This window comes from Thunnus albacares, chromosome 4 (genome assembly GCF_914725855.1).
Source record: "Thunnus albacares chromosome 4, fThuAlb1.1, whole genome shotgun sequence".
Classification (NCBI taxonomy): Eukaryota; Metazoa; Chordata; class Actinopteri; order Scombriformes; family Scombridae; genus Thunnus; species Thunnus albacares.
In genome coordinates, this window is record NC_058109.1 from 13,287,184 (window position 1) to 13,313,640 (window position 26,457).

General features: G+C 38.9%; 1 protein-coding gene across 1 annotated transcript in view; it reads right to left on the reverse strand.

Annotated features, from left to right (window-relative positions):
• Window positions 1-26,457, reverse strand: part of LOC122981461 (cadherin-22-like) — a 181,090-nt gene that overhangs the window by 64,940 nt on the left and 89,693 nt on the right. Inside the window, exons 3-4 of the mRNA XM_044350209.1 lie at window positions 15,458-16,562; window positions 1,719-2,013 (exon numbers count right to left, since the gene is read on the reverse strand). Of these exons, the coding sequence (XP_044206144.1) occupies window positions 1,719-2,013; window positions 15,458-15,688 (526 nt within the window). The 5' untranslated portion in view covers window positions 15,689-16,562. The remainder of the gene's footprint in view (window positions 1-1,718; window positions 2,014-15,457; window positions 16,563-26,457) is intronic.

The window sequence follows — 26,457 nt, forward strand, 5'->3', positions numbered from 1 at the left end:
TCAATGTGCCCTAACCCATCCATGCCATCAGTACTTCTTGACACATGTGGGCGGGAAGGGCAATGTGCAGCAGAGCTGGTGAATGACATGTGACAGTCATGCTCGTCTGTCCGTCTCCTTTTTTCTTTTCACTCCCTTCAGTTATTGTCATTGTGCTTGTGACCTTATCACTGACATGCCACAAAAAAAAAAAAAAAAGAAAACTGCTGGCCTTAGCTGATGTTCAACAGGAGAACAGCAGAAAGAAAAGATTCAGGGATGAAGCAAGAGAATGCTTGACTAAGCAGTAGCTGTTACCTCATTAGGGCTAGTGCTTCACAAAGATGTTTAAAACATGAACAGCACACTCATTTAGTGCGTAATTTGACTGAGGTGTGGCAGGGTCGAACAAGGGGGGGGGGGCAGCCAAAGTGGAAGGGTTGTGATCATTAAGATTACATTAACTAACATTAACTAAGCGAGGTCTCTATGACTCAATCTCTGTCTTTCTTGAGGAGATAATAGCTGTTTTGCTTCCCAGGGCTTTGCATCTTTTTCTAAAACTCTGCATTATTTTTTTTCTCTTTATCTTTCCCCTGTTTTTGAAACCTTTCTATTGCTCTGTCCCTTACTCTCTCTCTCTCTCTCTCTCTGCCCCTCTCTCTTTCTCTCTCTCACTCACTCACACAGACCCCATTCAGTTTTAGACAGCACTGTAGGCAGAAATGTCCTTAGTTTGGATCATGCTGAGGAAGCAGGAATTAATTCCAATCAGGCTTGAACAGGGAAGAGCCATTCCATTTTGCACCACTCCTGGAGTCACTCAAACAAGAAGCACCCCCCCACCTCTGCTGCATATGCATGCACACACACACACTCATACCAGTATCACACACATTATGAGCACACATGGCACTGTGATATCTCTTGACAGCCAGAGTTTTGTTTATTAAACATCAGCTGTGTATTTGACACTAATACCATGCTGATGAAGCCCCTGACGCCCTCGTTCACCTGTCTTTTCCATTTCCCTGAGAATTTTAAGCAGCCATGGGGCACCGCTAATACTGGTGCTCACAATAAATACATGTTTGTCAAGATTAAAAGCATTGTGGTTTCAATGTCAAAAGCCTTCATCAACATGTGCTATACCCTCGCCATTATCTACTCTTGTGAAGCACCTCTCCTCGGCTCCTCTTTCCCGCTGATCCCCCCCCCCCCTTCATCATTTGCCTCATAACAGCGTGTCAGAACACAGCCACAAAACTCATCTGGGAGTAATGTAATTCATCTACCTCGCCTTTCTTTATAAGCATGCACTGTCTCCTTCATTTCCAATTTCTGTCCTACCTACGGGTCATAGCTCAGACACAGCCCGTGTGGGGATCCACCTGAAATGTCCATGTTACCATTCTTACTTCCCTCCCTCCTCACCCACAGTGAATTCACTGACTCCACATCTATTTTCATCTAACATCTCCTGTCTGCTTTTTCCTATTTCCATCTTCACAATGGGAGAGAATTTTTGCATATTGCTCTTCTTGGCACTTTCTAGCTTCCCTTGAGCCCAGGACAAAACATTATGTTACAGACCCGACTTTGCCTCCTGAAAATGCTGCAATATACAGTGGTTGGTGATGTTATACAGCATGTGCACCTTTGGGCCACCCTGAGCCCAAAGCCTGAAACAGCTCTCCAGATGTTCCCTATTTGACTGTACTACATGTTTCTTGCCTTACCTATGGGTGACAGCTCCGCCACACTGCCGATATAGGGACCCTCCAAGAACTTGGGCTCACTGTCGTTGATGTCCTGGACCTTGATGACAAACTCTGACTCTGGTTCCAGAGGGTTATTGGTGAGCCGGTCCCGGGCCTGGGCCCCCAGTGTGTAAAAAGCTTTCTCTTCACGGTCCAGTCTCTCCGTGGCATGGATGTCTCCTGTTAGCTCATCGATGATGAAGATAGAGCCCGCCCCTTCTCCAGAGATAGTGTACTTGATGTTGCCCTCACCTTCGTCTGAGTCTGTATGAATCTGTAAATTGATATAAAATGAATAAAATTAAAGATTTCCTTTTTCAGACAATGGTTTGCGAGTGATAAAGTAGCTTCTGTATTCTAATTAAAACTGTTATGCAATGCTACATTTGAAGGCAGGTTAAGAAGAACTGACCAAATTATGGGTGCTTTCAATCTTTTTCATTTCTATGAACATTTTGTATGAGATTGAATGTATGCCTGAACCAGGAGTCAAAGGTTGGCCATATCATGGAGATCATGGAGGTCAATGACATCTTATTCTCACACAATGCTAAAGACCGTTCTTGAAAGAAGATAGAGTTTACATATCTTTCCCTAAAATATGACCTCTTGCTATCACACGACAGAGCTGACCACTCTTGGGTCACATGATGACACCTGAGCCAGCTCCATTCACTGATGAAGACTGATATATGGGATAGAAAGTTCAGAGGAACTACTACACTGACTTTTGAATTGAGATTATTTGTCACCATGAAAATTTCTATTTAGTTCCAACAGCCGTGAATTCTGATGGGTTGTGTAATTGATAGTTGTCAGAAAATGACATTTGGTCATCAGCTGTGACCAAAAGACATTAGTATTTCTTCCACCCATTCCCTTATCCCCATTTTCTCCCATAGCATTTGAAGCTTAAGTTCTTCTCCAAGTTCTCTATAGACCAGCCATCATCATTGTCGTGATAAAAAAGAAAAAAAGACATCACAGTTCTAGTGATGATTTACACCTTTTTTGCACATTGTGCCCTTCACACTATGTGACGCCCAAATTAGGAGATCAAAGTCATTTCAAAGATTGTTAAAGGTAGAGACATAGAGGTGCTGGGGCTGAAAAGTGAACTTAAAAGAGCCCTTATAAATCAGCACTATAGTTCCCCCCTAATGTGATTAGAAGACATTCCAGAGGCAGCAATAGGAGCAGCATCAGTCCCCCATCCCAGCCTCCCCTTTGGCTCTTTAGTGCACACTAGACCTGTGCTCTCTCTCTCTCTCTTTTTCTCACCTTATATCTGAAATTATAATTCAGAGGTGCCTATGCATTGTAACTGTGGTTCAATCTACTGAGCAGACCAGGGGAGAGGGGAAATCGCCCTGGCCTCCCTGGTTAATATTTTATAAAGGCTTAATTAAATACAGGCTTCTATCATCCTCGCGGGGTTTTTCATTAAGTATTTGTCGTAAAACCGTGGAATAATGCAAGCCTGTGCCTTGATATTGCTTCCCTCATCCATTTCACCCTCCCTTTTTATCTGTTTTTGCCTTTTCTCTCCATTCTGAATCATCCTGAAGACAAATACATGAACAGTCAGAGAAAATATACTGCCAGATACTTTGGCAGTATCAATATTTCAGTTATAATAAAAGAAGTTTCATTGGTCCACACTGTGAGAGTTACCCAATAAAAGTGTGCATACTCATGCGCCACTGGATATGTTTCCCTCAGACACTCTCTCTCTTAACCTTTCTCTGTATTTCTAAATTAGATTCTGCAGACAAGAATGTGTGTGAAATGTTGTCATCATGTGTTAATTCAATTGCACAAAGGCTGGCACCATGCATGTTAGTTCCTACCTACTGTACATGTGTGCACTCAACCACACACACTCCTACCTACTGTGCGTGCTTACATACATACGCAAACACACACACACACACGCACACACACACATAAATACATAGTGAGTTCATCATTCTGCTGGGGCGATGCAATTTCTCCCCCCTCAGGCTGGATATACCCATCCGTCTGTCAGTCTATCTTCACTGGAGTGATTCAAGTTGGCAGCTTGAAAAACACACACACTACGCTTAGCTAAGTTGTTCTCTGCAAACTAAAGGTCAGAGCCAGGATGTCACTTGCTTAGCAAAAAAATAACCAGGAGTGCAAATGTGCCTTTGCTAAATTCATGTGTTTGAAAAAAAGATTAAGACAAAACAAACTAGTGTTGTGCATAACCAGGAATCATAACTGCTTCATTGGTCAAATCTTTCATGCCTCTCTCTGGGCTCTTTGTGTTTTAGATTATGCAGCTGTGCCATCTGATGGATACAGTGATATAATGAAATATAGTACAGGTTTTTTCCTGGCTCAGAATGGGCCTTTGAGGGGTGACTATGCATGACAGTAAACATCGTCGGTCTGCGTACAGTGAATGCAATGAAATCTATTTGTCGTATGCTCTATCTATTTCTGGCCATTTGATAAACAAAAATGCCTGTTATGCTTGAGTAAATGAAACCCCAACTAACAAAATTGGTTAAAAATAAAAAAAAAATTATTACAACATTGGAAGGAGGGGAGGGGAGTAAGTTTGAGAGAGAGGGGTGTGGGGTTTAGGCAAGGGGTGTAGGAGGCAGGACATGATGCAAAAAGTACACTGCAGTTGTAATTCAGCATTTTTTAAGATTTTCACTAGAAATAAAACGGCTTTTATTTTTTGAAAAATCACAGGAAATCCTCTCTCCCATTAGTGGACACATTTCACAGCGGAGCATCCAGGCCCAGTCAAAACAGTGCAGTTTAGCTGGCTTATTCAGTGCAAGCCGCATTTGTAAAATATAGCGGCTGTGGATGAGAGGGGAGTTGACTGCTGGAAGTTTAAGACTTCGTATTTAAGTTTATGTTCTGCTTGTTCAACAGTTGTTGATAAATTGCTATTAAACACATTCAGAGAGGATTTGAATTGCTATTTTTGTTCTTAATTCTTATCATTTTGGTGCTGGTGATTTTCCTTTGGCGCTGGCCTCTTCAGGCCAAAATTCCTCTATGCAGAACAACCTTGTAGCATCCCACCCCTTTTGGGCCTGACTCGGGGTGGTGTTTGGGCTTGGTGTATTTTAGTTTTAGTGGCCAGGTCAGAATTTTTGAGGGAAGGTTATAAACAATAAAACCATACACGTGCAGACCCACAAAAACACCATAAATGTTAAATTGATACTCCACACAAAATCTACCTTTTGATGTTCAACACTCCCCCTGCAGGCTACAAAGTGGTCATAAAAGCTTTGTGGATTTTTCAGTGACAGAGAACAGCAGCTTTAGTCAGCTTAAATTCAGTCACTAACAATGGATTCCAATGGTGACTCATTTTTACAGATGGAAAAAAAATACCAAAGTGCCCCCAGGAACTTAGGAAACCATTCCAGAGGCACAATTCATCTCTCCACTGTCCATCACTATGCACACAACTATGAGTGTTTGTAAAATTTGAGTTTTAGATATTTTTAAGGGCATTATGGGTTTTTTTTCTCCACAGTAAAAATGCATCACTGTTGGAAATAAACATTTTATAACCATTTTTGGCAGCAGAGTTGCTTTACCATACATACAGGCCTGAACTTTTTACATATAAAGACACACACCCAAAATGAAGGAATATGCATTCAGAATGAGCCAAAGCAATGTTGATTTGTTTTGCATTTTGTGAAATACAGTTGGTAAGTCACAAGGAAACTATAGCATCGAGTTACTGTTTCAGATTCAATACTGTTTCAGTTAAATGACACGTTGTTTTAAAAGTCTAACACAAAAAAATGATACAATACTCAAATGCCCATGTGTAAGTTGAAATAGTTAGTGGTCACAGTAATTCCAGCTTAATTTGGCAAACTCAGACTGCTTAAAGCCACTGTAATCAATATTTTTATACCATGGGTCAAATGACTATGTCTAATGTGAAAGTGGTTGTTTGTAGTGACAAACCAAGAGTTATCACCAAACTCTGCAATTACTGTTTACTCTGCAACTTTCAGCTGATTGTTTTAATTTTCCGGCCCACAACTTTATGGTCTTGGTTCAGTCTCACTGCTCTAATCAGTGATGTTTCCAGTTGTATAGCAGACAGCTGTTTTAAGCAAAAAAGCTCTGGTACTGTACACTGCCTGCCCAGCATCAAACGACAGAAAGAAGTTAGCAGCCAACACAGTGGAGAATTCAGCAGCTAAAGAGCCAAATATTTCCCTCAGGGGTTGGTGGAAAACCAAAAAATGCAATGCATATTGTTCTTAAATTTGCCCACTGGCCATAAACATGACTCCAAACGAATGTTACTCATTTTCTCTCGGATGCATAAATAGACAACTGTTTGCTAACAAGTTTATGTCAGTGTTGTGTTTGTCCCTCATCTAAAGGGTCGCTTCATGGCCTGCATGGATAGAGTGGTTGCAGTGACAAATAAATCTCTAAACATACTGTACATATAGCATGTCAATTCAGTATTAAAATAAGACGTTAAAAAGTCAGAACACATCCTTTAAACATACTGCAGTATGTTTAGAGAGTTATTGTATATGTATTTCTCACCATAGTTTAGCAATGATTATGTTTCATTGTCTGGCTTCAAGTTAAACTTCATGCAAGCAGTAGTTAGCAACGCCTGAGGGTTTACAGTGGAGAGCTGTAGGGTGACTCAGGGGAGAGGAAGTTTGTTGATGCCCTGTCAAGTTCACCTGTGGGTCATAACAAAGAGTCTAACTGTCAGTGTAGACTAACCTGCTGAAGGGGATGACTCCATGACTCATATGAAGTGATGGAAAGTTTCTTTCTTATTTGGTAGTCAGCTCTTTTGAGTTGAATTAAAATGTTTAGGCTTAGTAATAACCTGCATCATATGAAAGAAGAATAGAATAGAATAACAAGATATTTGTAGAGTAGGATTTTACATTTTCAGTGGCGATAGCAGAATGCGGGCTACATTGAATCCTTGGTTTATTGAGGGTTTCAAAGCGGGAGCAAATTGGCTGTCTTATATTTAAGTCTGTGTAATCAGCAGTAGGCCTGCCACATTTCACTGCAGCTTGTCAAGCTCTCTGATCTTAACAGCTTCAAAGTGTTAACAAGGTGACTGTATCAGAGACAGTATAGGTGAAGACAGCTACGGGGTAGGAAGCGTACAGACCACGGGAGACAGAGCCAGAGACAAGAGGGGAGAGTAAATTGTGGCGAAGCAAGGAAAAAGAGAAAGAGAAGAAAGTCAGAGGGAGAAGAGAAATTAAAATGCGGGGGTTGATGGTGCTGGGATGAGAAGGGATGGCATGGGGAGGGATTGGAGGAAGAAGATGAGACTAAAAGAAAGAGGATGGAAGTACAGAGAAGATTCAAAGAACACAGGGGGAGAGAGAAGAGCAGAATAACATATACAAAAAATAGTTAAAAAATAATTCCCAAAAGGTGCAGAAAAAACAAAATGGCCTTCTCTTCCTCCCAAAAGGGAATTGCACAGTCTCTGTTTTGTTTCCATTTCCTCCGATCTTGAGCTGTTTTGTTCCTCTTTGATGACAGCCTTGTGATGTTGCTACTATTGGACCTGGATTTGACTAATTATAGCTTGGATCATCACGACGAGGAGAATTGCTGCAACAAGCATAGTGTGTGCATTTTTCTGTTGTCTGATTGACTGGTCAAACACTTTTTCATCTCATTCACAAACACACAGAAAACAGAATTAACATTGTGCCACCCAAGACTGCTCAGGTATCACGTACAATGGAAGAAACTCTATACTGAATAAGAAAAACATGTAACAGATGAAAAATGAAAACAATTTTTCTTCTATTTCACTCTTGACAACCTGTTGGATTTTACTAACACTTCAAAAAACAAAACAGCATTATTTTACAACTTAGTGAGGTTATGCTGTATGTCCAACCCTACGCCAAACCTGCTATAGCCAAAAGCAGAACCACAGAATATGGTACGCGATAAATCAAGCTGATATTCTTCAGAAGGATGTAGACATTTTGGTGAATAAAAAAAGATGACTGTTTCATTTAGCTTCAGATTGAATGCTGGGAGTTAAAAAAGGACAAAGAAGCACCTTGGACATGGACTGTGCAAGCACATTTTTTCAGTGTACACGCTGAGACAGAATAAGGACAACAATACCAGACACATCCATAAAGACCAGAGAGTTGGATGAATACAAAAACTCTACGAAACTGTACACAAAACACTCAAACTATACACAAAACATGTGCACATGCTACACTTAATCCAACTCACACACACTCACACAATGGATTTAAATCTGACAGCTTTTGTTAAAATAGAGGAGAAAGAAACATGAGGAGAAAAAAAAAGTGTTGTTTTTGCCTCCTTTACTTCCCTTAACAACAGCCATTTAGGATTATTTGGACTCAACAGCAACTCTGTCTCTTACAGAAGTACACTTCCGGTGTGTTTCTGATTCCCCTCCCTCCATTTCAACACATTTTCGAAAAACAGTTGGCAGGAAAAAATATGGTTGTCAGATCATTTAAGTCCACAAGGATTCATTATCTAAATGTACTGACCAAAGCTGCCAGTTTAATGTCATGTGAGTGACCATTTTATTGGTAAATCTGATTTCATTAGCAGAGTAGTGGCAGCCACAGTGTGAGACAGAGCAAGCTTGGCAAGTTTGCTGAGTTGGGCTGAAGTAATATGAAAAAAAAAAAAAAAAAAAAAAAGCTTGTTGCAATTATCCAGTACAGAGGCACACTGCTTGGCTTTAATCCTCTGCTGCTCAAATTAAAGTGTTGATACCAAAAATCCAGCAGAGTCCATCTGTGTGTGAGTGTGTGTGAGAGAGTTACACACAGAAAGACATACAGCCACACTCACGCACACCACTAATAGCCCTGATAACACTGCCTGGTGCCCTAGACACATGAAGTGCAATAACTTTAGATAATTTTATTAATAAAATCATCTCTCTTCTGCCTCCTGCTGTGTCACTCCCTTGAGCTCCCCTCAACCCTTTTATATCAGTTCACTGCTTTCCCTGGCGCCCTGTCCTGTAATGAATCACAAGTCAATGTACGAAGCCTTCCTTCCTTCCGTTCCTCATGCATCACTCATTCTCTCTTTCTCTATCTTCCTGTCTCTCAGTAGACAGACAGAACTGCCTCTTGGCCTTGTTGTTGTGTCTCCACAGCAGGAATGCAGCACAATAACAATGACAGACGGATAATGGCCAAGGGATAATTAACACCCTGCTGCAGGGAACATCTTCATTCATTTGTAACAATAAAGAGATCAATATATGCAGATGCAATATTAGCTGGTCAATTGCCATGTCTAAATGATTAGAAACAAGGGGATCACATGATTGATGTGTGTGACTCATGGCTGAATCTCATGCTGTCTGCATTAATATTATGTCTTTTCGTATCATGTCCCATGTAAGGCAATCGAATCGTACATGTTGTCCACTCTCATCAACTCACTGAAGTTCATTTGAGCACCATCTGATGAATAGGATGTGAATGAGAAGAGGAGAAAAAAGAGGGAGAAAATATTCCCAAATGTACACACTGCACGGAGATGATAGCAAACAGATTTGATTTGACATATACTCATTATCTTTTATTAGATTCAAAAAATAACATTCATTGATCACATTTTTAGTGTCAAGACATTGCCCTCAACATAAAAGAGAAGGGCATTTCTGAGTCTGTCATCACTGAGTATTGCAGCTTTTTCACCAAATAGTTCCAGGAACTAAGGAGCCACAAGAACTGAACAAGGAACTGGGAGCTCCTTTTGCGCATTCCTGTTCGTGTTTCCATTGTGTGTGAAAAACTTTAAATATGAGGCAACGACTGAACAACACTTACTCATCATGTTGTGTGCTGCAATCTACTGTTATTGACACTGTGTTTGAATGCGATGAAGGAATGCAAAGAGGACACACAGAGGTGAGACTGAAAACTCCAGAGCTCCTGTCTCCAAAGTAGCAACAATCTGCAGAGTGTTTTATGGTTAAAAATGTCTGCTTTAAAAAGTAACCTAACTCAATGAAACAATTAGCAAATTATGCTTTGTTGACACTTTCTTATTGCTTAATAAGTGAATAAAACTGCACTAGTTCATGAAGTACTACCACCTGCAACAGTGACTTTTTGTGATCCAGGAACCATGGCAGAGGAACTAAATTTACACCCTGGTTCCTCTGGTGAAAAGGAAAGTAAGACTCCTGAGTTCCTAAAATGGTTCTTGGAAAAGTTCCTGCAATGAGAATCGAATATAAGACATTCATTTATTTGCAAAACAAAACAAAATAGAATTACTGTGTTTTTAATAGATATGGGCCATTCTACTGCAGAAACTTTTCCTGGGGGACCAAAAACCTTAGCAAAAAAGTCCATGCTCTGCCTGGTGGTTAAGGGACTTTAGGCGTGAGGTTTGCAGGGCTGGCTGTTGATGATTGGTAAAACTCCAACAACGCAGTAACTACTTGTGTACCACTTCATTCACAAAATAAGGAAATATATCCTTGCAAAAGTTATAGTAAATACATAGAACAACAGAATCACTTTGTGTCTGTTCCTTGTGTATAAATTGCATAACATGCTTTTTAATCTGTCTAATTAGCTTAATCTTTGTGGTTCCTTAAATGCAATGGAACACGCAAACAGGAATGTGCAAAAGGGACTTTTAGTTTCTTGTTCAGTTCCTGTAGTTCCATAGCTCCTGGAATTTTTTGGTTGAAACAGGCTATTAGTGGGTGATTTTAGGCTTTGTTTAACAAAGTGATACATAGCTAGTACTTAATTACAGAAGTTTGGATCATAATTATAAGGGACTTTCTTCAGAAGTTATAGCTCATTATGCAAATCAGCTAAATTATGTGTGATTGTAATGATTAAAACTTATAGGAACTTATGAGAATGAAACAGTAAAAGGCCATTGGTGGCTCATGGAAGTTTGGAAGTTTAAGGTTCATAAGAAAGTGCTTGTCAGCATCCATTTCTTCAAGTAATATTTAAAACTGAAACTCAAAAAAAAAGCACCATAAAATGTCCTAATCTAGATGTGGACTCTTTTCAGATCATCTGAGCAGAGCACAGAACTTCTGTTCAGCCTGTAGTCAATACTTACTTTAGTTGCTTTACAGTACAATGGTTCACCCTTTGAAAGCTGTTCATGTGAAACATTTGCAGGAAGTGCTCGGTTTGCATTAAGTGTTAGTCAATGGACTTTTGCAGTTTTTCTACAGATTTTCTACAGCACAGCAGAGCAAAGTGGATCAGAGTACAGTTAGGCTGCTGGTGCGTTGATGAAAACTACAAGAGAAACATAAGAGTGAAACAAAATCCAAAACTACAGTGACTCCGATGTTACACAAGATATACTACACTACTGTCAGCTAAATAATGACCCTCTTTTAAACACGGCAGGTACTCCTCAGTCACACACATGAGGTCACATGTGTCATCCCATGCCTTGTCACAGCAAAACCATGCAACACTGTGTCGGTGAAAAAGTAACAGTGTTGTCAAAGAAAAACATATAAATATTTGGACAATGTAAAGGAGACACAACAGTGTGTTCAGACCTTTACATTTTTAATGGTGAATGTCTTTGCAGTGACAAAGAGTTTTATTGCTTGTTTACTGGTAATAAAGCACCTTTCAGAGGTCTTTGCAGAAATCCAGTGGGATCTGGGTTTGATGTTGATCTTTTCTTGGTTTTAAACCTGTAATGTTATGGTCTTGACCTCAAGGGCTCTGTTTTTTTAATGCAGGTGCATTACTGGCAGAGGCATGAAAGCAAGTTCAATGCAACTATTGTTGAATGCCATTCAACAATAAACAAATAAACAACAGCCTCCACTGTGAGTGATGCTCTGAATAATCATGCATATCTCCAACAGCACAGATACCTTCACCAAATCTTCCAATACTGCACTGGACACTAGCAAAATAAGCACACTTCTGTATTTTTCCTCGCACCAAACTGCTCGGCTAATTCTATACAGTGCAAAATATTTGGAGCTCCATCCAATCATTGTTTTCTTCTGATAATCAAAATAATTTTCTGTGTTATTTAAATTAAAATGATTACAGGGAACTTTATGGAGAGCTGTGAGTTTAAGCAATTACATAAATGCACAGACTCTTGCTTTACAGTATGTGCAGTTCAGTCAGCCAATAAATTATTATGTAAATGTAGAATATGTGCGGCAACAATGTTTAGTGTTTAGGCTCTGATCTTGTTGCTCCCCACAAGGACACATCAACTCACTGTAAACTTTTCAATCACTTTTGTGGATATAAATATTAGTAACAGACAGTAGGAATGGAAGTGCATCTCATTGTAGTACAAATTACTATGATTGCAACCTAACTGCAGAGACTTTATTGTCTTCTAAAACAACTTGTGTGCATTATTTTGTATGAAAAGCATGTTGACAAGAATTTATGTCTTTCATCTCTTTAAAAAGATGACTGCCCTTGAAGGCCTACTTGTGTTGCTGTATATCTATATTTGGATGCTGTATATTTACATCATGGGATTCTGCTCCTCAAAGACAATAACAGCTTTCACTTTAGAGGAATTGATCAGAAGTGTAATACTCCTCATTAGAAAAATGTCTGCTGCTACATGGATGAGAGGAGCTGATGTGATTAGACTCGACTCCAACTACTAATGTGTTCATCCTGATGACAAAAGCATACAGAAATTTGCCCTAATTTGACGAAAATTTGGAAATTCATCACACAAAATCCCTTTATATATTGTCCTAAGTAAAGTCTGTTAGACTTGTCTTTGTCTTGATTAAGTCTTAACTACATCCTCAGGGATTCCTGCTTTTAAAATATATTTTTTTATCTTTTCAAAAGCAACAATTTGAGGAATCAACACATATTCACAAAGTTCCTCATAGGATATTACATTAGTGTTTCTCAATGAGGGCATTCAGAGAATGTCAGGTGGCGCTGGAAACAATATTTTTTAAAAGGGGGGGTGTTGAGGTGTTTGTGTGTCTGTTTTTAATGCAAGTTTAGTCCTACATTTAAATGCACATTTTCACAATTTTATTATTAGACTTCAGGATTTCCTGTTTTTTCACAGCACTGTCAAGTCTATTTTCCTCCATTTTACATAAATAGCTACAGTCAAATTTGTGTAGCCTATTGGGCTCTGTGCATGTTCAAAGCGCAAGTGACCTATCCTCAACGCTGTACCTAAATGCCTCCTAAAGCACTCGCTGATGCTGCTCTGCTAAACGTGCTATACTTTCTGTGTATACTTTCTCTGTGGGGGTCTTTTTGCCAATTTTTTTGATATACACTCCAGATAGTACACATATTTCTCTCCAAAACATAGGATGACTTGGTGAGGACCATAGATGCTCCTCACCAAGTCATATATGTGTCGCTCCCATCATCCAACACTCACCCACTTTAGTCTCTGAGGTCTATCCAAATAGAAGTAAACAGTTCTACGCATGGGTGCCTGGTTATGTTTTAAAATGGGGGAGCAAACTTGGAAAGATACATAATTGGTTGGGGAGTCTGGGGGTGCATTTCTGCACCACCTAACCTCTTGGATTAAGTCAAGAAACCGGCACTAGTCTAGATTAATTAAATTGAGGGTGCTATGAAAACTTAGAACAATATATAATTGGGTTGATCAGGTGAGGAAATGATTATTAGAAGAATGACTATTTCATATTTGAATTTTTTTTCATCTCATCCAACCCTGCTCCACCTGAGAAACAGCCTTAGCTAACCTGGTGTGTTGACCTCAGAGTTGCACTGATTTGATCCAGTTGTGGTGAAGCAGGGTCTTTTATTTGGCGTGAGATTTGAGAAATTGATGTGAGAGAGATTAGAGGCTGTTGGCAACCCTGTAAAAAGTAAAATTATATTATATTAGTAGATTTCAGCATTGAGGTACTTAGATTCATGATTTTGCATAGGCATACTAACCTAAAAACCTATTATTGGGAATCACAAGAAAGTTTCAGAGCAACAGAGACACAGAGCGTCCTGTAACCACAGTAACTCACTTTCACCTATGCCTGTATGCGCACAACGCCAGACAAGAGGGAGAAACGCTGTGCTGCTGCCAGAAGAGCCGCTGACTGAGATAATTCAGCATGTGTTGTCTGTCTGTGTGCTGTCAGTGTCCTCTTTTCATGCCACAATGTTATCAGTTGTGAATTTGTTTGGACATGTAGCGTGAGAGTATGTGAAGAGTGTCAATTGCGTGAGTCTCATGGTCAATGCGTGAGAGTTGGCAGCTCTGTGAGTCTCTAAAATGTTTTGCTGTCATTTATAGTCACGCTAGCTCCCCTGTCCTCTCCTCTGTTCTATTTGTCGGTGTTTGTGTTTAGCTTAGTTTGTAAAATTTGGCAAATTCTTGTAAACTGGTAAAATTTAGCTACTGACTCAAATCAGCCCTCCTCTCAACCATCAGCAGAGGGAGGAGGACAGAGGACAGGAGGAATGACTGATAGTGACTGATGTCTATGTTCTTTATTTATTCTAAACTTCACTCAGTATTTTGATGTCAGGATTATTATTCATTTTACTGACATTTTTTCTTTCTTTCTAGTGAGATATTGAATTTACAGTGACTTTGCTGATGGAAACACTGTTGCTGCTGTAGAAACAATATTTTGTCACATTTAAAATATAAATCTGTTGTAATCCTGTTCTGAATTTATTCTTTTTTTTAAAATAAAAAACAAAACAAAACAATTCTTTAGAAATGAAAAAGAACCGATAAGAGTACTGATAACGAACCGGACCGATAAGAGTAGGCCTATGGATAAGATAAAGATAACATTTCAACCACAGCTGGCTAGTGGCTACAGCCTGACTATGGGAAGATGAGAAAATCGCAGTTCATCTCCATTCACTATAAGCCTGTTTTACCAATGTTTTGTGGTTATTATTTTTTCATGGAACACAATGCGTTTTTTTTAAATAAATATAGTAATGCTAATAGTAGCTAATAGGTTTTTAGTCAAATAACATCACATTTTTTGGGGGGAGGACCCCCAAACCCCCCGACCAAAACCCCTGTGGCACTAACCCTTGAACTGGGTTATTTTATTAAATTCTCTCTGCCAGACTGCTGCAGGTCAGATTATTTAATCAACTGGACAGCATCATAAAACAAAAGCAATCACATCATATCAGCAAAATGGCGCTGAACAAGAAAAAATGCTGCCAGTGTTCTATTGAATACTTTAGCTATGGATACATATCCTTCTGCTTTTTTCCAGCAGCCTCAGACTTTTTCATTGGTTGGCTGCTCTTGTCTTCTGTTGTTTGGCACTAGCACCAAATTACCGCTTTCTGATTGGCTGCTGTTTGTGATCAATAACAAGACCTAATTAAAGTTTGAATGTCAAATTTCTAACCATTGCATTTGTTTAACACTCATAAATTTAATTTCTATTCACATGGCTTTATTGCTCCCTGGCAAACTCATGATAAATATAGTCCAACTGTCCAGTTAAATCAAAAGTGTTATTTGGCAACCAATGACATGCTTTTTTTAATGATATAACACAGAATAATAATCAACATTAATATTCAGGGTTCACAGATAGCCTATATTTTAATTGATGGGGGGCGGTAAGGGACCTGGATAATGAATAGGGGGGCGTTGGCCCAAAAAAGGTTGTGAACCACTGTATTACGTCATAAAATTAAATGTCTTACCTTTCCTACGTATAGGGGCTCTGTGCCTGTGTACTCCTCCACCACAAAGAACTGGTTCCAAACCCATCCTCTCTTGACTCGTTCAAGCGATGAGGGTCCTTGGTCCTGTCTATTGCCTTCTGAGGTCGAACCACTAGTCCTTGAGGCTTCACACCAGCCAAAACTACAGCAGCTAAGAAGGCTTAACACTGCCAACAGTGTCCCAGCTCCTGCTGTCCATAATGGAGCCATTTTGATTTTTTTAAAATTAAGAAAAGAAAAAAAAAGAAAGAAACCCAACCTGGGTCTACATGTAATATGAAAATTGCATGCAGACAAGAAGAGTCTTCAGGTTGTAGTTTTATACCAAATAAAACTCCACCAGAGTAAACGTGTGCCTTTGTATGAGAACTTGAAAGTTAATCCATGGGATCATGGATCACTCTAAAGTTATCTGCTGAATACAGGGCAGGTCATGGAGCATATTGGGTTCCTACCACATGCCGAAGACTTGTTTGTATTGTAACATGGTCAGTCATTATGATTCTATTACAGTATCTACCCCACTTAATAATAGCTTATCAGATTTTTTTCTCATAACATAACCTTATGTACCAAAATGGACTTTGGAAAATGTCTTTTTGAAGGCAACAGAAAACAACAGGCTTTACTAGACTGGCTCACTGCTCAGTGGAGAAACTAGAGGGAATTGGAGATACGATGGCGTTGAGGAGCATGCCTCTGAAAAGTGACTGTTTCCATCCATTCTTGACTTTGTGTTTTTTACTGCTTGCAGTGCCTCCAATTTCACTTCCCGCCATGTCAATTCCAATCGTTGGGTGGTTGGTGTGTTTTCTTCAATGGTTCAGGTGGTTCAGTACCAAACTGTCCAAAAATGACTCTATTGAACTTTTCTGCAAAGAAAACTCTTCTGTTGTCCAGCAGAATCCTTGAACTGAGAAAAGGCCAACTGGTTTTACTGTTGGTGATTTTGTTTGATCTTCGATGGCTTTTCCCTCAAGAACAATCCATTGGTGTGTGAAGTTCACTCTTCAAAGGTCCTGTGGTATTTCTTTGTCCATCATGACAACTCAGTCAGTGATTCAGAGGCAGGAAAAGGACAAACCTGTGAGAAAGAAAAGGAAATTGTTGTTATCATAATTGCAATTTGCGCTGAATCAGGAATTTTATTTTAAAGGTTATCTGAACATCAAAATCAGAGTTTAGAATGAGTTGTTTTTTATTTTAGTGTGCAGTGTACACACTGTATGGTATGTCACTTGTACTATCTATAACATGAACACTGCTGATGTTTCAGACTTGTTCACTGTACTTCACTGTACCCACAAATAATAAATAAAGAAAGAAATCCTCTGACACCACTTTTCTGTTCATCTTTCCTTTCTTTTACCTCTCTGTGGTCTGAGCCACATGTGTTAGTTTTGTTAGGATTACCTGGAGGAAACTGTTTCCACCAGCGATTCTTGTGTTCAGCAAGAATTCTAACAATGTGCTGTGAGCTGGAGAGCGATGGCAGAACAGTGAAAAGAGGACAGGAAACCAGGTGTGTGGAAAATAGGAAAGAGAGAGAGAGATGGGGAGAGGGAGAGAGCAGGAGAAAGAGAGGTCATTGGTCATCACACACAAGACCCATAGCATATGTCTGCCTTTCGTCCGACTGATGGAGCGGCCCTAACCTCAGCCAGCTGATTAATTGCATGAGGGAGCACTAATTGGATAAAAGTATTAATCAATTAATTCTATCCAATGAGGCAACAACCCCCTAATACTTCAGACAAACATTGGAGAGCAGTAGGGGGGAGCAGATACGGTCCTCGGCTGTTGTGAAACACGCACAGAGGTTAGACAGAAAGAGAAGGGAAGGGGATAGATGACAAAAGAAGGACAAAAAAAGAAAGAACTTTAAAATGAAAGACTAAAAGAGGAAATGAGACAGACTGATGTGTTGTGTGTGGCTGTGTGTGTGATTAATGGTCTCTTTGAAACATTCAGAACAAAAGGCGGGTGCCAAAAAAAAAAAAAGGAGAAACAATAACATTTAGTATGTCTCAGGCCTCACAACCCCAAGAGAGGAAGATTGCAACACCATTCGAAGAAAAGCTCCTCAGGCCAGTAGGTGGTTTAACCTATTGTATTTCTGGCGGCTGGGAGAGGACTTCTAATCTTGCTCTCCTCCTGCCCGGTAGCAGGCTTGGAGCTTCTGGAAATAATTCCTTCTCAGATTGTTGGTCAAGGCAATGTCCGTGGTATTGGAAACCGACTGCTCTGGGGGTGTCCAATCTCCAGAGAAAACAATTCAAGATCTTAAACAGCTTAGACCTCTTAGTTCACTTTACAGTACAGTTTGTATTTTAAAAGGAGGAGCTATATGGAGATTTGCACCAATAATATGTTGGACATGTTATTGTACAGTATATTTAGGTGTGTGATGCAGGCGCTGATGTGATACGGTGGATTAAGAAGTCATGCAGCAATAAAGTATGTGAGATTTGTAAGTTGACTACTAATGAATTTGAACAGTGAACAATATATTTGACCTGAAGGAATACTCCAGAGATGCTATATTGCACAAATTGGGGGTATTGCAAGGGACAGATTAAAACAGCAGCAAAGGGTTGGCTTTTATACCATAATATATGGATCAAGCTTTGAAAACACTGGTTCTTACACTTCCAGTAATACAATGATAGTGTCCTTCCCTAACATAAGTCTTTCAAACTTCACTTGCTGTGTCTGTCACTCAAGCTTTCCAGATTTTTAGTGTATAAAGCCAAGCTGAGACACTCAGATGGTGTCACTTGAGTAATCTCCTCAGACTTGATAAAGGTCTCTTTGCTACAGATGCAATATATACAGTGATTTCAAAGGCTCTGTAGTAGTCCTCATGACCAGGAATTTGACTTTCACATATTAAATCTGTTGAATGCACCATTAACTTTATACATTGCAACTGGTGGTTTGTTTGCACAATAATGATTGGTTCTGCTCTGGCTCATACACTTTCCTTTAGCACTAGACATAACAACACTGAACTCCACAGAGACAATTCAGCAGTCAAGGATGAGTTTGTCTCTCCTCTTTTGTGCCCTGGACTGATTGGCATGGCAGACCAATACCAGTGGTGCACTGAGCATGCCGCTGCCTGCGTTCAGTAACAGTAGGGGTGTGCTTGTTGGCAGTGATAGGCCTATTTTCCAGCATTCTCCTCAGATGGAGCTTTGCTCTGACAGCAGTGAGACAGAATGTGACCAGGCTCTTCTGACTAAGATCCACCATTTGCCCTGCAGAGGATGATAACCAATCCATGCTGCCTGGTGGTGGAGATGACACACTATTATCATCCTCTGTTGAGGCGGAGTTGTGTCCCTCTGCAGCCAGGCCACCCCCATTGTGATATTAAAGAGCAAGTTCCAATATTTCTGTCTTTAGTTCCACAGTCATGTCAGCCAACAATGTGGCTGGCTGTTTCCAATAGTCACTAACAGAGCATCCTATTTTCATATCACTGCCTATCTGCCCACTGCATTGCATCCCACCAGAGAGGCAAAGAACCTTGGGGTTAGTTATCTGGTGCAAATATGAAAAATGTCTTGCTTCTCCACCATCTGCTCATGTACTGTAGATGTGGCTACAACAGTGTGTGTGGCTCTATCTGTGGTCCCTCTCAGCAGAAAAGTACCACCTGCTCTCCGATGGAGTGGCAACTGATGGTAGCACTGGGGTATTCCTACTTGCTCTTGAACTACAATGGGAGAGATGACTTTTTTTGCATTAAAGGGGACATATTATGCACATTTCCAGGTCTATATTTATACTCTGTGGCTCTACTGGAATATCTCTGCATCATTTACAGGTTAAAAAAACTCCTTATCTCATACTGGTCCTTTATGCAGCCCCTCAGTTCAGCTTCTGTCTGAAACAGGCCATTTTAGCTTATGTCTCTTGAAGGCCTCCCTCCTGATGAGCCCACTCTGTTCTGGTTGGCCAGGTTGGCAGCTCATGAGGCTATGTAAACAAACAGCAGTAAGAGGATTTCACTTCTTTTTCTCACTCTCCACTTGAAATGAAAACTTCTCAAATACATCCATATATGTTCAAGCCTGAATCTGGTCCAAAATATGCTATTGGACAACACAAACAATCCATGGAACAACCTTAGCAACAAAGCATACAGAATGGGCGGCTGCATTTTTACATACGTTAACCTTCAGTTTTGGAACGTTGACCATGTTTAACATAGATATCCAACATTATAACCATGTAAAAATAACATCACAAAAAGCATGATATGTACCCTTTAAGTAACACTTCCTTGTCCAATCAAATAAATGCACCCCCTAGTTAGATTACCTGGTGTGTGAATGGTGTAGCGCTATGTCAATTCTACCATTAAACATGCAATGTAAGGAGGGTTTTAAGGGCCAAACTAAATATATAAATACATAAATAATTGTATAATTAAATGCATAAATAAATTAATACATATATAATTATATAATAAAATGCTTAAATAAATGAATAAATAAGTAATTATATAATTTAATGCTTAATTGTCAGTATAAATAAATAAATCACAAATTAAATGAGATATCAAATATATAAATGTTAAATTTATTTGTGTATTTATTTATTTGTATAGTCAGTCATTTATTTACTTTTTTTCATTTATTCACACATTAATTTATCTATTTATAATTTAATTTATTTATATATATATATATATATACTTTCATTTATCCATAGTGTAACTTACTGCAGTAAAATAAATAAATGTGTCAACTTCGTCCATCAAAAGTCAGGGGGTGGACTCTGCCCTACGATTGGTGGTTGAACTTGAATCTAGTGCTTTTGCCTAATTCAAGATGGCAGAACCTAACGCGGATATTAATAAAATCTCGTGTGTTACAATGGTAGATATGTTGGCTGTAGCTGAACAGATGAAGACAAATGCCAATTCCTATGCTTTTTTAGATCAGATTGGGGCTTCGCTGAATGAATTGGAATGATATCGGCCGTGACTGACACAGAAATTAATGAAGCTGTATTCACGATCTTCGCGGAGATAGTACAGCAACTAAGGCTGCAGCGTGACCAATCAGAGGCTTGAACCCACCCCCTGACTTTTGATGGATGAAATTGACACATTTATGCATACCGTGGTCTGGGTGAATACTCTTTTCTGATTGGCTGGCAGGTGTGCGTTAAAACTGTATATTGCACACATAGTTCGGCTCAAGTTTAATCACCGTTCTAAATTCATCCACTACCCAACCTGTAACCATAGCAACATTAAAGAGCACAGCTGTCAAAGCTTACTTGTTATGAAGTTTTGAAGAATGGGACACAGTAGAGGAAAAAGAAATAGAGAAGAAAAGAAAGAAACCAAGCAAAAAACATCACAAGAAAATGACACCTGAAGAGCTTAAAATGATAGAGGAAGAGAAGGATGAGATTAATGCAAAAAGGCAACAAAATGGGCAGTTAATATACTGAGAAACTTTCTCTACCAAAAACAAAACAACACTGATTTGGAGACATACTCTGTGGTTCTGCTAAATGACAACTTATGTGAATTTTATGCCTCAGTTAAAAGTGGTGGTGAGTACAGTATGTCAAGTTGTCATGACAGCGGTAAGCTCTTGCTTCATAACCTTTTGATTTTGAGTTCAAAGCCTTCACCAAAAATTTGTGAATGCTTTTATGTTATATTGTGGGCAAATGGCCATGGTATAACTGGGATAATCAAATTGTAGGTGTGCGTTAAATGTTTTTAAGGCGCGATGTGGAGGCAAAGAACCACCCGATGCACAGCGATGGTTCATTGATTATCCGTTACTTATTTCGCTGCAGCAAGTTACACAATGGATAAATAAAAGTACTTATAAAGAAAGTTAGATTGTAACTTAAGTTTAATCATCGTTCTAAATTCAAATGGATGTGACTTAATGAAAGAAAAAGAATGAATGAATTAATTAATTAATATACAAATGTGTATATATATGAAAAAATAAATAAATACACAAATATATTTAACATTTATATAATTAATGTCTCATCTGATTTGTGATTTATTAATTTATGGTGACAATTAAGCATTCAATTACATAATTAGTTATTTATTTAAGCATTTCATTATATAATTATATATTTATTGATTTATTTAAGCATTTAATTGTATAATTATTTATGTATTTACATATTTAGTTTCAGCCCTTAAAACCCTCCATACAAATCATCAAGAAGGACTAGTAGAATTAAGGGTGCCTTGACAAGTTTTTAGAGACGTAAAATTCTGTCTCATAGGGGAATAAACTATTGTGCAGTGTCTGAGCATCTAATAACCCTTCAAAATGGACCCCCTGGATCATTTTTTGTCACTGCTACCTGTAGCAACACGCCCACACCAATGCTGCCCCTTGTGTGTTTTCAACACGGGACACTCTAAAAACCTGGCATTTCACCCAGAAAATATGTACAACTAAATAGTGCTAAAATATATTGACATTTAGATGGACTAAATTGTGTCCAACAAATAAAAACTACTCAGATGGGGCCAGGGGAGTCTGTATTCTGATATCAATGTAGTATCTTGCATCAATAGATGCCTAGCCCAAATGGGCTTACAAAGCAGACTATGATATATGAAATACTGTACATCTGCACTAATAACCTATCTTATATGGAATGTGTGTATTATTCAGTGTAGTTTGTCTGATACTCATCCTCCATTGTGGAAAATTCATGAACATACACTCAGAGCATGGGCTTAAAACAGTCACAGAGATCACTGCTTTGTTAACACAGTGGTGCTTTTGGTCTAAACTTTGACAGTTAACAGGCAGGTCCCTGGTGCTTGCACATCACTGTGGACAGAGAGACATATTACATTGTTTTAATACTTTTAAAAAATATATTTAACTAAATTTGTAAGGCAGTAGAATTTTGCATACATGCTCCATGGCAGTACACAACAGGTCAGAATAGACAGCTCTGACTGGTTGTAACTTCAGCTAAATGTCTTTTAGGAGTCATCTACAACACAGGAGAAATTCAAAAATATATGTTTTACAATGTACACTTCATAACATATACATTTATTCAAATAAACTGGAGTGAATTTCTTGTTGCACTTTGAATGACAGTCAATCAAAGGACACCCTCATCTTATGTCCCTTGCTTGACTTGAATTGATCAAAAAAAAATTTCTTTTCAAGTTTCCAATTAGATATGTTTGAGCTGTGGAGTGATAACTTCAAAGAAATAAAAACATACAGTACTGTTTATTCCTCTGTGCCTCAAAGGCAAACAGCATTGGGAGGATAAAATTAATTCGTTTTTTCCTATCTACACTTTCCCTGTTCCCTTACAGTAGATGACTTAACAGTACAGCAGGCAGTTTGAATATGTTTAATTAGAGAGCATTTGTATCAAATATTTTTCTGCGTGCACCATTGGCCCAGAAGTTGCTTTGCAAACTGAAACATTTGCTTAACACCAACTGCTTGGTATCTAAAAACAAAATTCTCACTCTTCCAATGAATCTCCTTCTCCTTCTGTTCTGACTCCCTACTTAGGGAATTTCATTAAGTGTGTACACATTTACCCGTAATTAGGACCAAAAGTAGGAAACTCTAATGAGTCAGGGAGGGAGACAGAGACAGAGAAGGAAAAAATTATGTTAGTTTGTTCTGGTTTCATTCAAAGTTGGCTTTCACTACAGTGTAGTCAAGGCCCCCCACTAGCCGAGGCAAATTAGTAGCATGTCAATTACTGCCCTTTCTTCTCTAGCAGTGGCCAGCAAAACTTGTTGTTGGGGATAAAAATATGGCTGACATATCTGTCTCTCTCTGTGTATCTCTCTCTTCCCTATATCTCTCTCCACTCCCTCCTCTACTCATTCGCCACTCCAAAGCTATTGGCAAGCACTGTGCAGCCATTCGTGACCTATTAAGAGCGCTGGATTGATTCTAGAGCATGGCTGCAGCCTCTCATCAGTGGGCATGCCCAGAACAGGCCGTTTGACAGCTGGCAGCGGATAGACGACAGGCAAGCAAGACTGATCACGGCGAACTGATAGGCATGGGGCCAATGGCCAGCAGACAGCCCCCTCTGTCTCTTTGACACACATTCTCTCATATGCACACACATGCTCAAACATTCACATGCATACAGGCACATAATGTAACAGTATGTGTGAGTGTTACAATCCATTTGAGCAGGCATGTCCAGAGTATGGTGGCCATAGTGGCTCAAACCAATGACTGCTGAGTTTTCCGCTTTGATCAAAGTAATAAAACTAATACAATGATTAAATATATTCATTATTACTATTACAATTGTATTATATAGGTTGGTTTACTCATTGGTTATGGTATTGTTTTACCTGAAACTATAATGTCATACTGTTCTTAATTGGTTAACTTTTTTTTTTTGTTTTGGTTTATGTGATCAGTGTGTCCCACTGTTAGCCAATAAGTCTTTGGAATATGTATCAAGATTTAGTCGCACTGTGATTGCCTATGTTTTGTTGATTGCTGGTTTCATCACATTACATTAGTGTAGATATCTTGGAGCTCATAGCTACTTTACTGTTGATTGTACTCAGAAGCAACAGGCTAATTGTTGATTATGGGTTAGGAAAGGTTAATGGAGCTTTACCGATGAATTGGTTGCTCTCATTGGTTGTAGCACATTGTTTACAGTGATAGTGCTTTCAAAGCAACAGGTGGAGGATTATGACTGAAATATCTATTAGCCAGTTTTGGACACTTAATCTGCAGTACACATTTTTGTCTCTGTATCTTTTGTTCATCTTGGAAATAAGAATGCTTTTAAAGACTGTGAAACTGATAATAAGTTTAATACGGCCTACATTATAGCCTTATAGCCTTATAATCATGTGTGTTTTTTAATAGGATGATATATGAGGACAGTGCTATTTTATGTGGGGAAGAATAAAAAATTCTGTTTGGTATTTGAAACACACATCTGTTCAATTGAGGAATGGGGGCAGTAAAGCTAGAGGTAGAAGAGTAGAATATATATATAAAATGGCTTTTTTTAATCAGGAAAAATGACCATATTCTGGAAAGCCCATATTCAAAGAAATATGAATAATGCATTAAACAAATTTCTAAATATATAAATAAATTGCACATTGTTTAATTTACTGTGTGCAATACAAGCAATTTAAAATGCCTGAACAACTGCAAGGGAAATAAATGTAAACTCTAGCCAATTTGTTCTCATTGCTGTAATTTCCCTGCACCTGTTACAGGGTTCAATATTAAGGATTACCTTCTGTTCCAGGAAGAGGCTGACAAACAAGCTGATTGGTCAGTGGCCCATTTGGGTTTGTCACCCACTTTTTTCACACTGTGATACATTTATTATCTTTGCCTCTCTGCTCTGCTATTAGCCCAGTGCTGGACTGGTAATCTGGCATAGCAGGTATTTAATTTTTAATTAAAAAACAAATACAACAACAACAACCAAAAAAACAACAAAAAACAAACAACTGGCCCATAAAGCAAGGGCAGCGGCCCATTGGTTCATTTTTGATAATGACACTAGGCTGGCGCAATTACATCTTTTACAGGGCCAGCCCCACCACTCCCCCTCTGTCCTCTCTGTTTCTTGTGTCAGATGTCATCAGGGGCTGATCTAGAGAAATATTCATGGAGTGGAAAGAGGGTGTCACAGAGACTTTAAGGGATGACAGAAATATATATATATATGCTGATTTAATTACAATCATATGTATCAATATTTTCTTGGAAAAGATATTTTAACTCAATAACATTGCATTATTGTTGCACATGAGTAAAACATTGAATAGAAATATCTAAAGGTGGCATTAAAATCAATAAATTGTTTTATTTCCAAATCTTCAGACATTTTTTCCAAATACATGTCTTTTTTCATCTCTGTGGTTTCATCTCTGCTCTCCCTCTTTCACCTCGTCACCTGGTCATCTTTGCCCTCCACCTTTTCTCTTCCTTGTTGCTCTCTTTCTATCACCAGTTCTCCTGATGTATCTCTCTGTTCATTAGTTGGTGTTCTCTTTGGTAGAAAAAAACTGGTGATGTCACCCCTCCTCTTCATTTTTACAAGTGTCTAATAAGAATCAGAGTGACTTAACATGTTTCCTTTAATAGTCCTCATTATTAATAATGGTGTACAACTTAACACTGAATGTTGTGAAAAGTCTGAGTGAATGTGTGTTGTTTTTCACTTGCTGTTTCTTTCAACCTCCTGCATGCCCCTCAGTATTTTCCCAAAGGTTTCTGAAATAAGATTCAAAGTGATCAGTAATTATGTCAATGCAAGCTTTCCATACGGAAATCGGCCCCTAGGTAGAGACCTATATATAAAGACGATATTCATCAATTGTGTCACTTACTATATACTCTGTGAAGCCACACATTTAGTGTTGCCAATGATCCAAGATATCCAGTGTTTATCCAGTAATGCTGATTAAACAAAAGTCCTTTTCTCTGAGCTTCAATTTGAAAATGTGGTGAAAGTGCGAACTCTCAGATAAGCTTTGAATGAACTGTCACTGCATTGCTGACTAATGTGGCCTCTTGTTTGGGGCTTTGGAGCGAGTGATTTTAGTGCTTTTTTACACTGAGTGCTTTTGTATCTTGCACTTGCATGACTGATCTGAAATTTGGATATGTTTGTCTGTACAATGAGCTGTTTCAGAGATGTTGGTAGCTGCAGGAAATCCAAAGACACTTGTAGGACCAGTGAATATTTGGGTTTAGTAAGGTTTAATCTGACCCTCATACAATCAAACACAAGTTACTCTTACTAAACAAAACACGCTTCAACAAAACAACCCCGCCACTATCCATCTGCAGCCATTCTGTATTTCTAATAGTGGAAGTTGGCAACCACACACACGCATTTAGCAGGAAAAAAGCCATCAGCAGTAATTGTGTGCGGCCGGGACCAGGAGAGGCTGCACAGAAAGCTGTAGGGGCCAAGAGAAAACA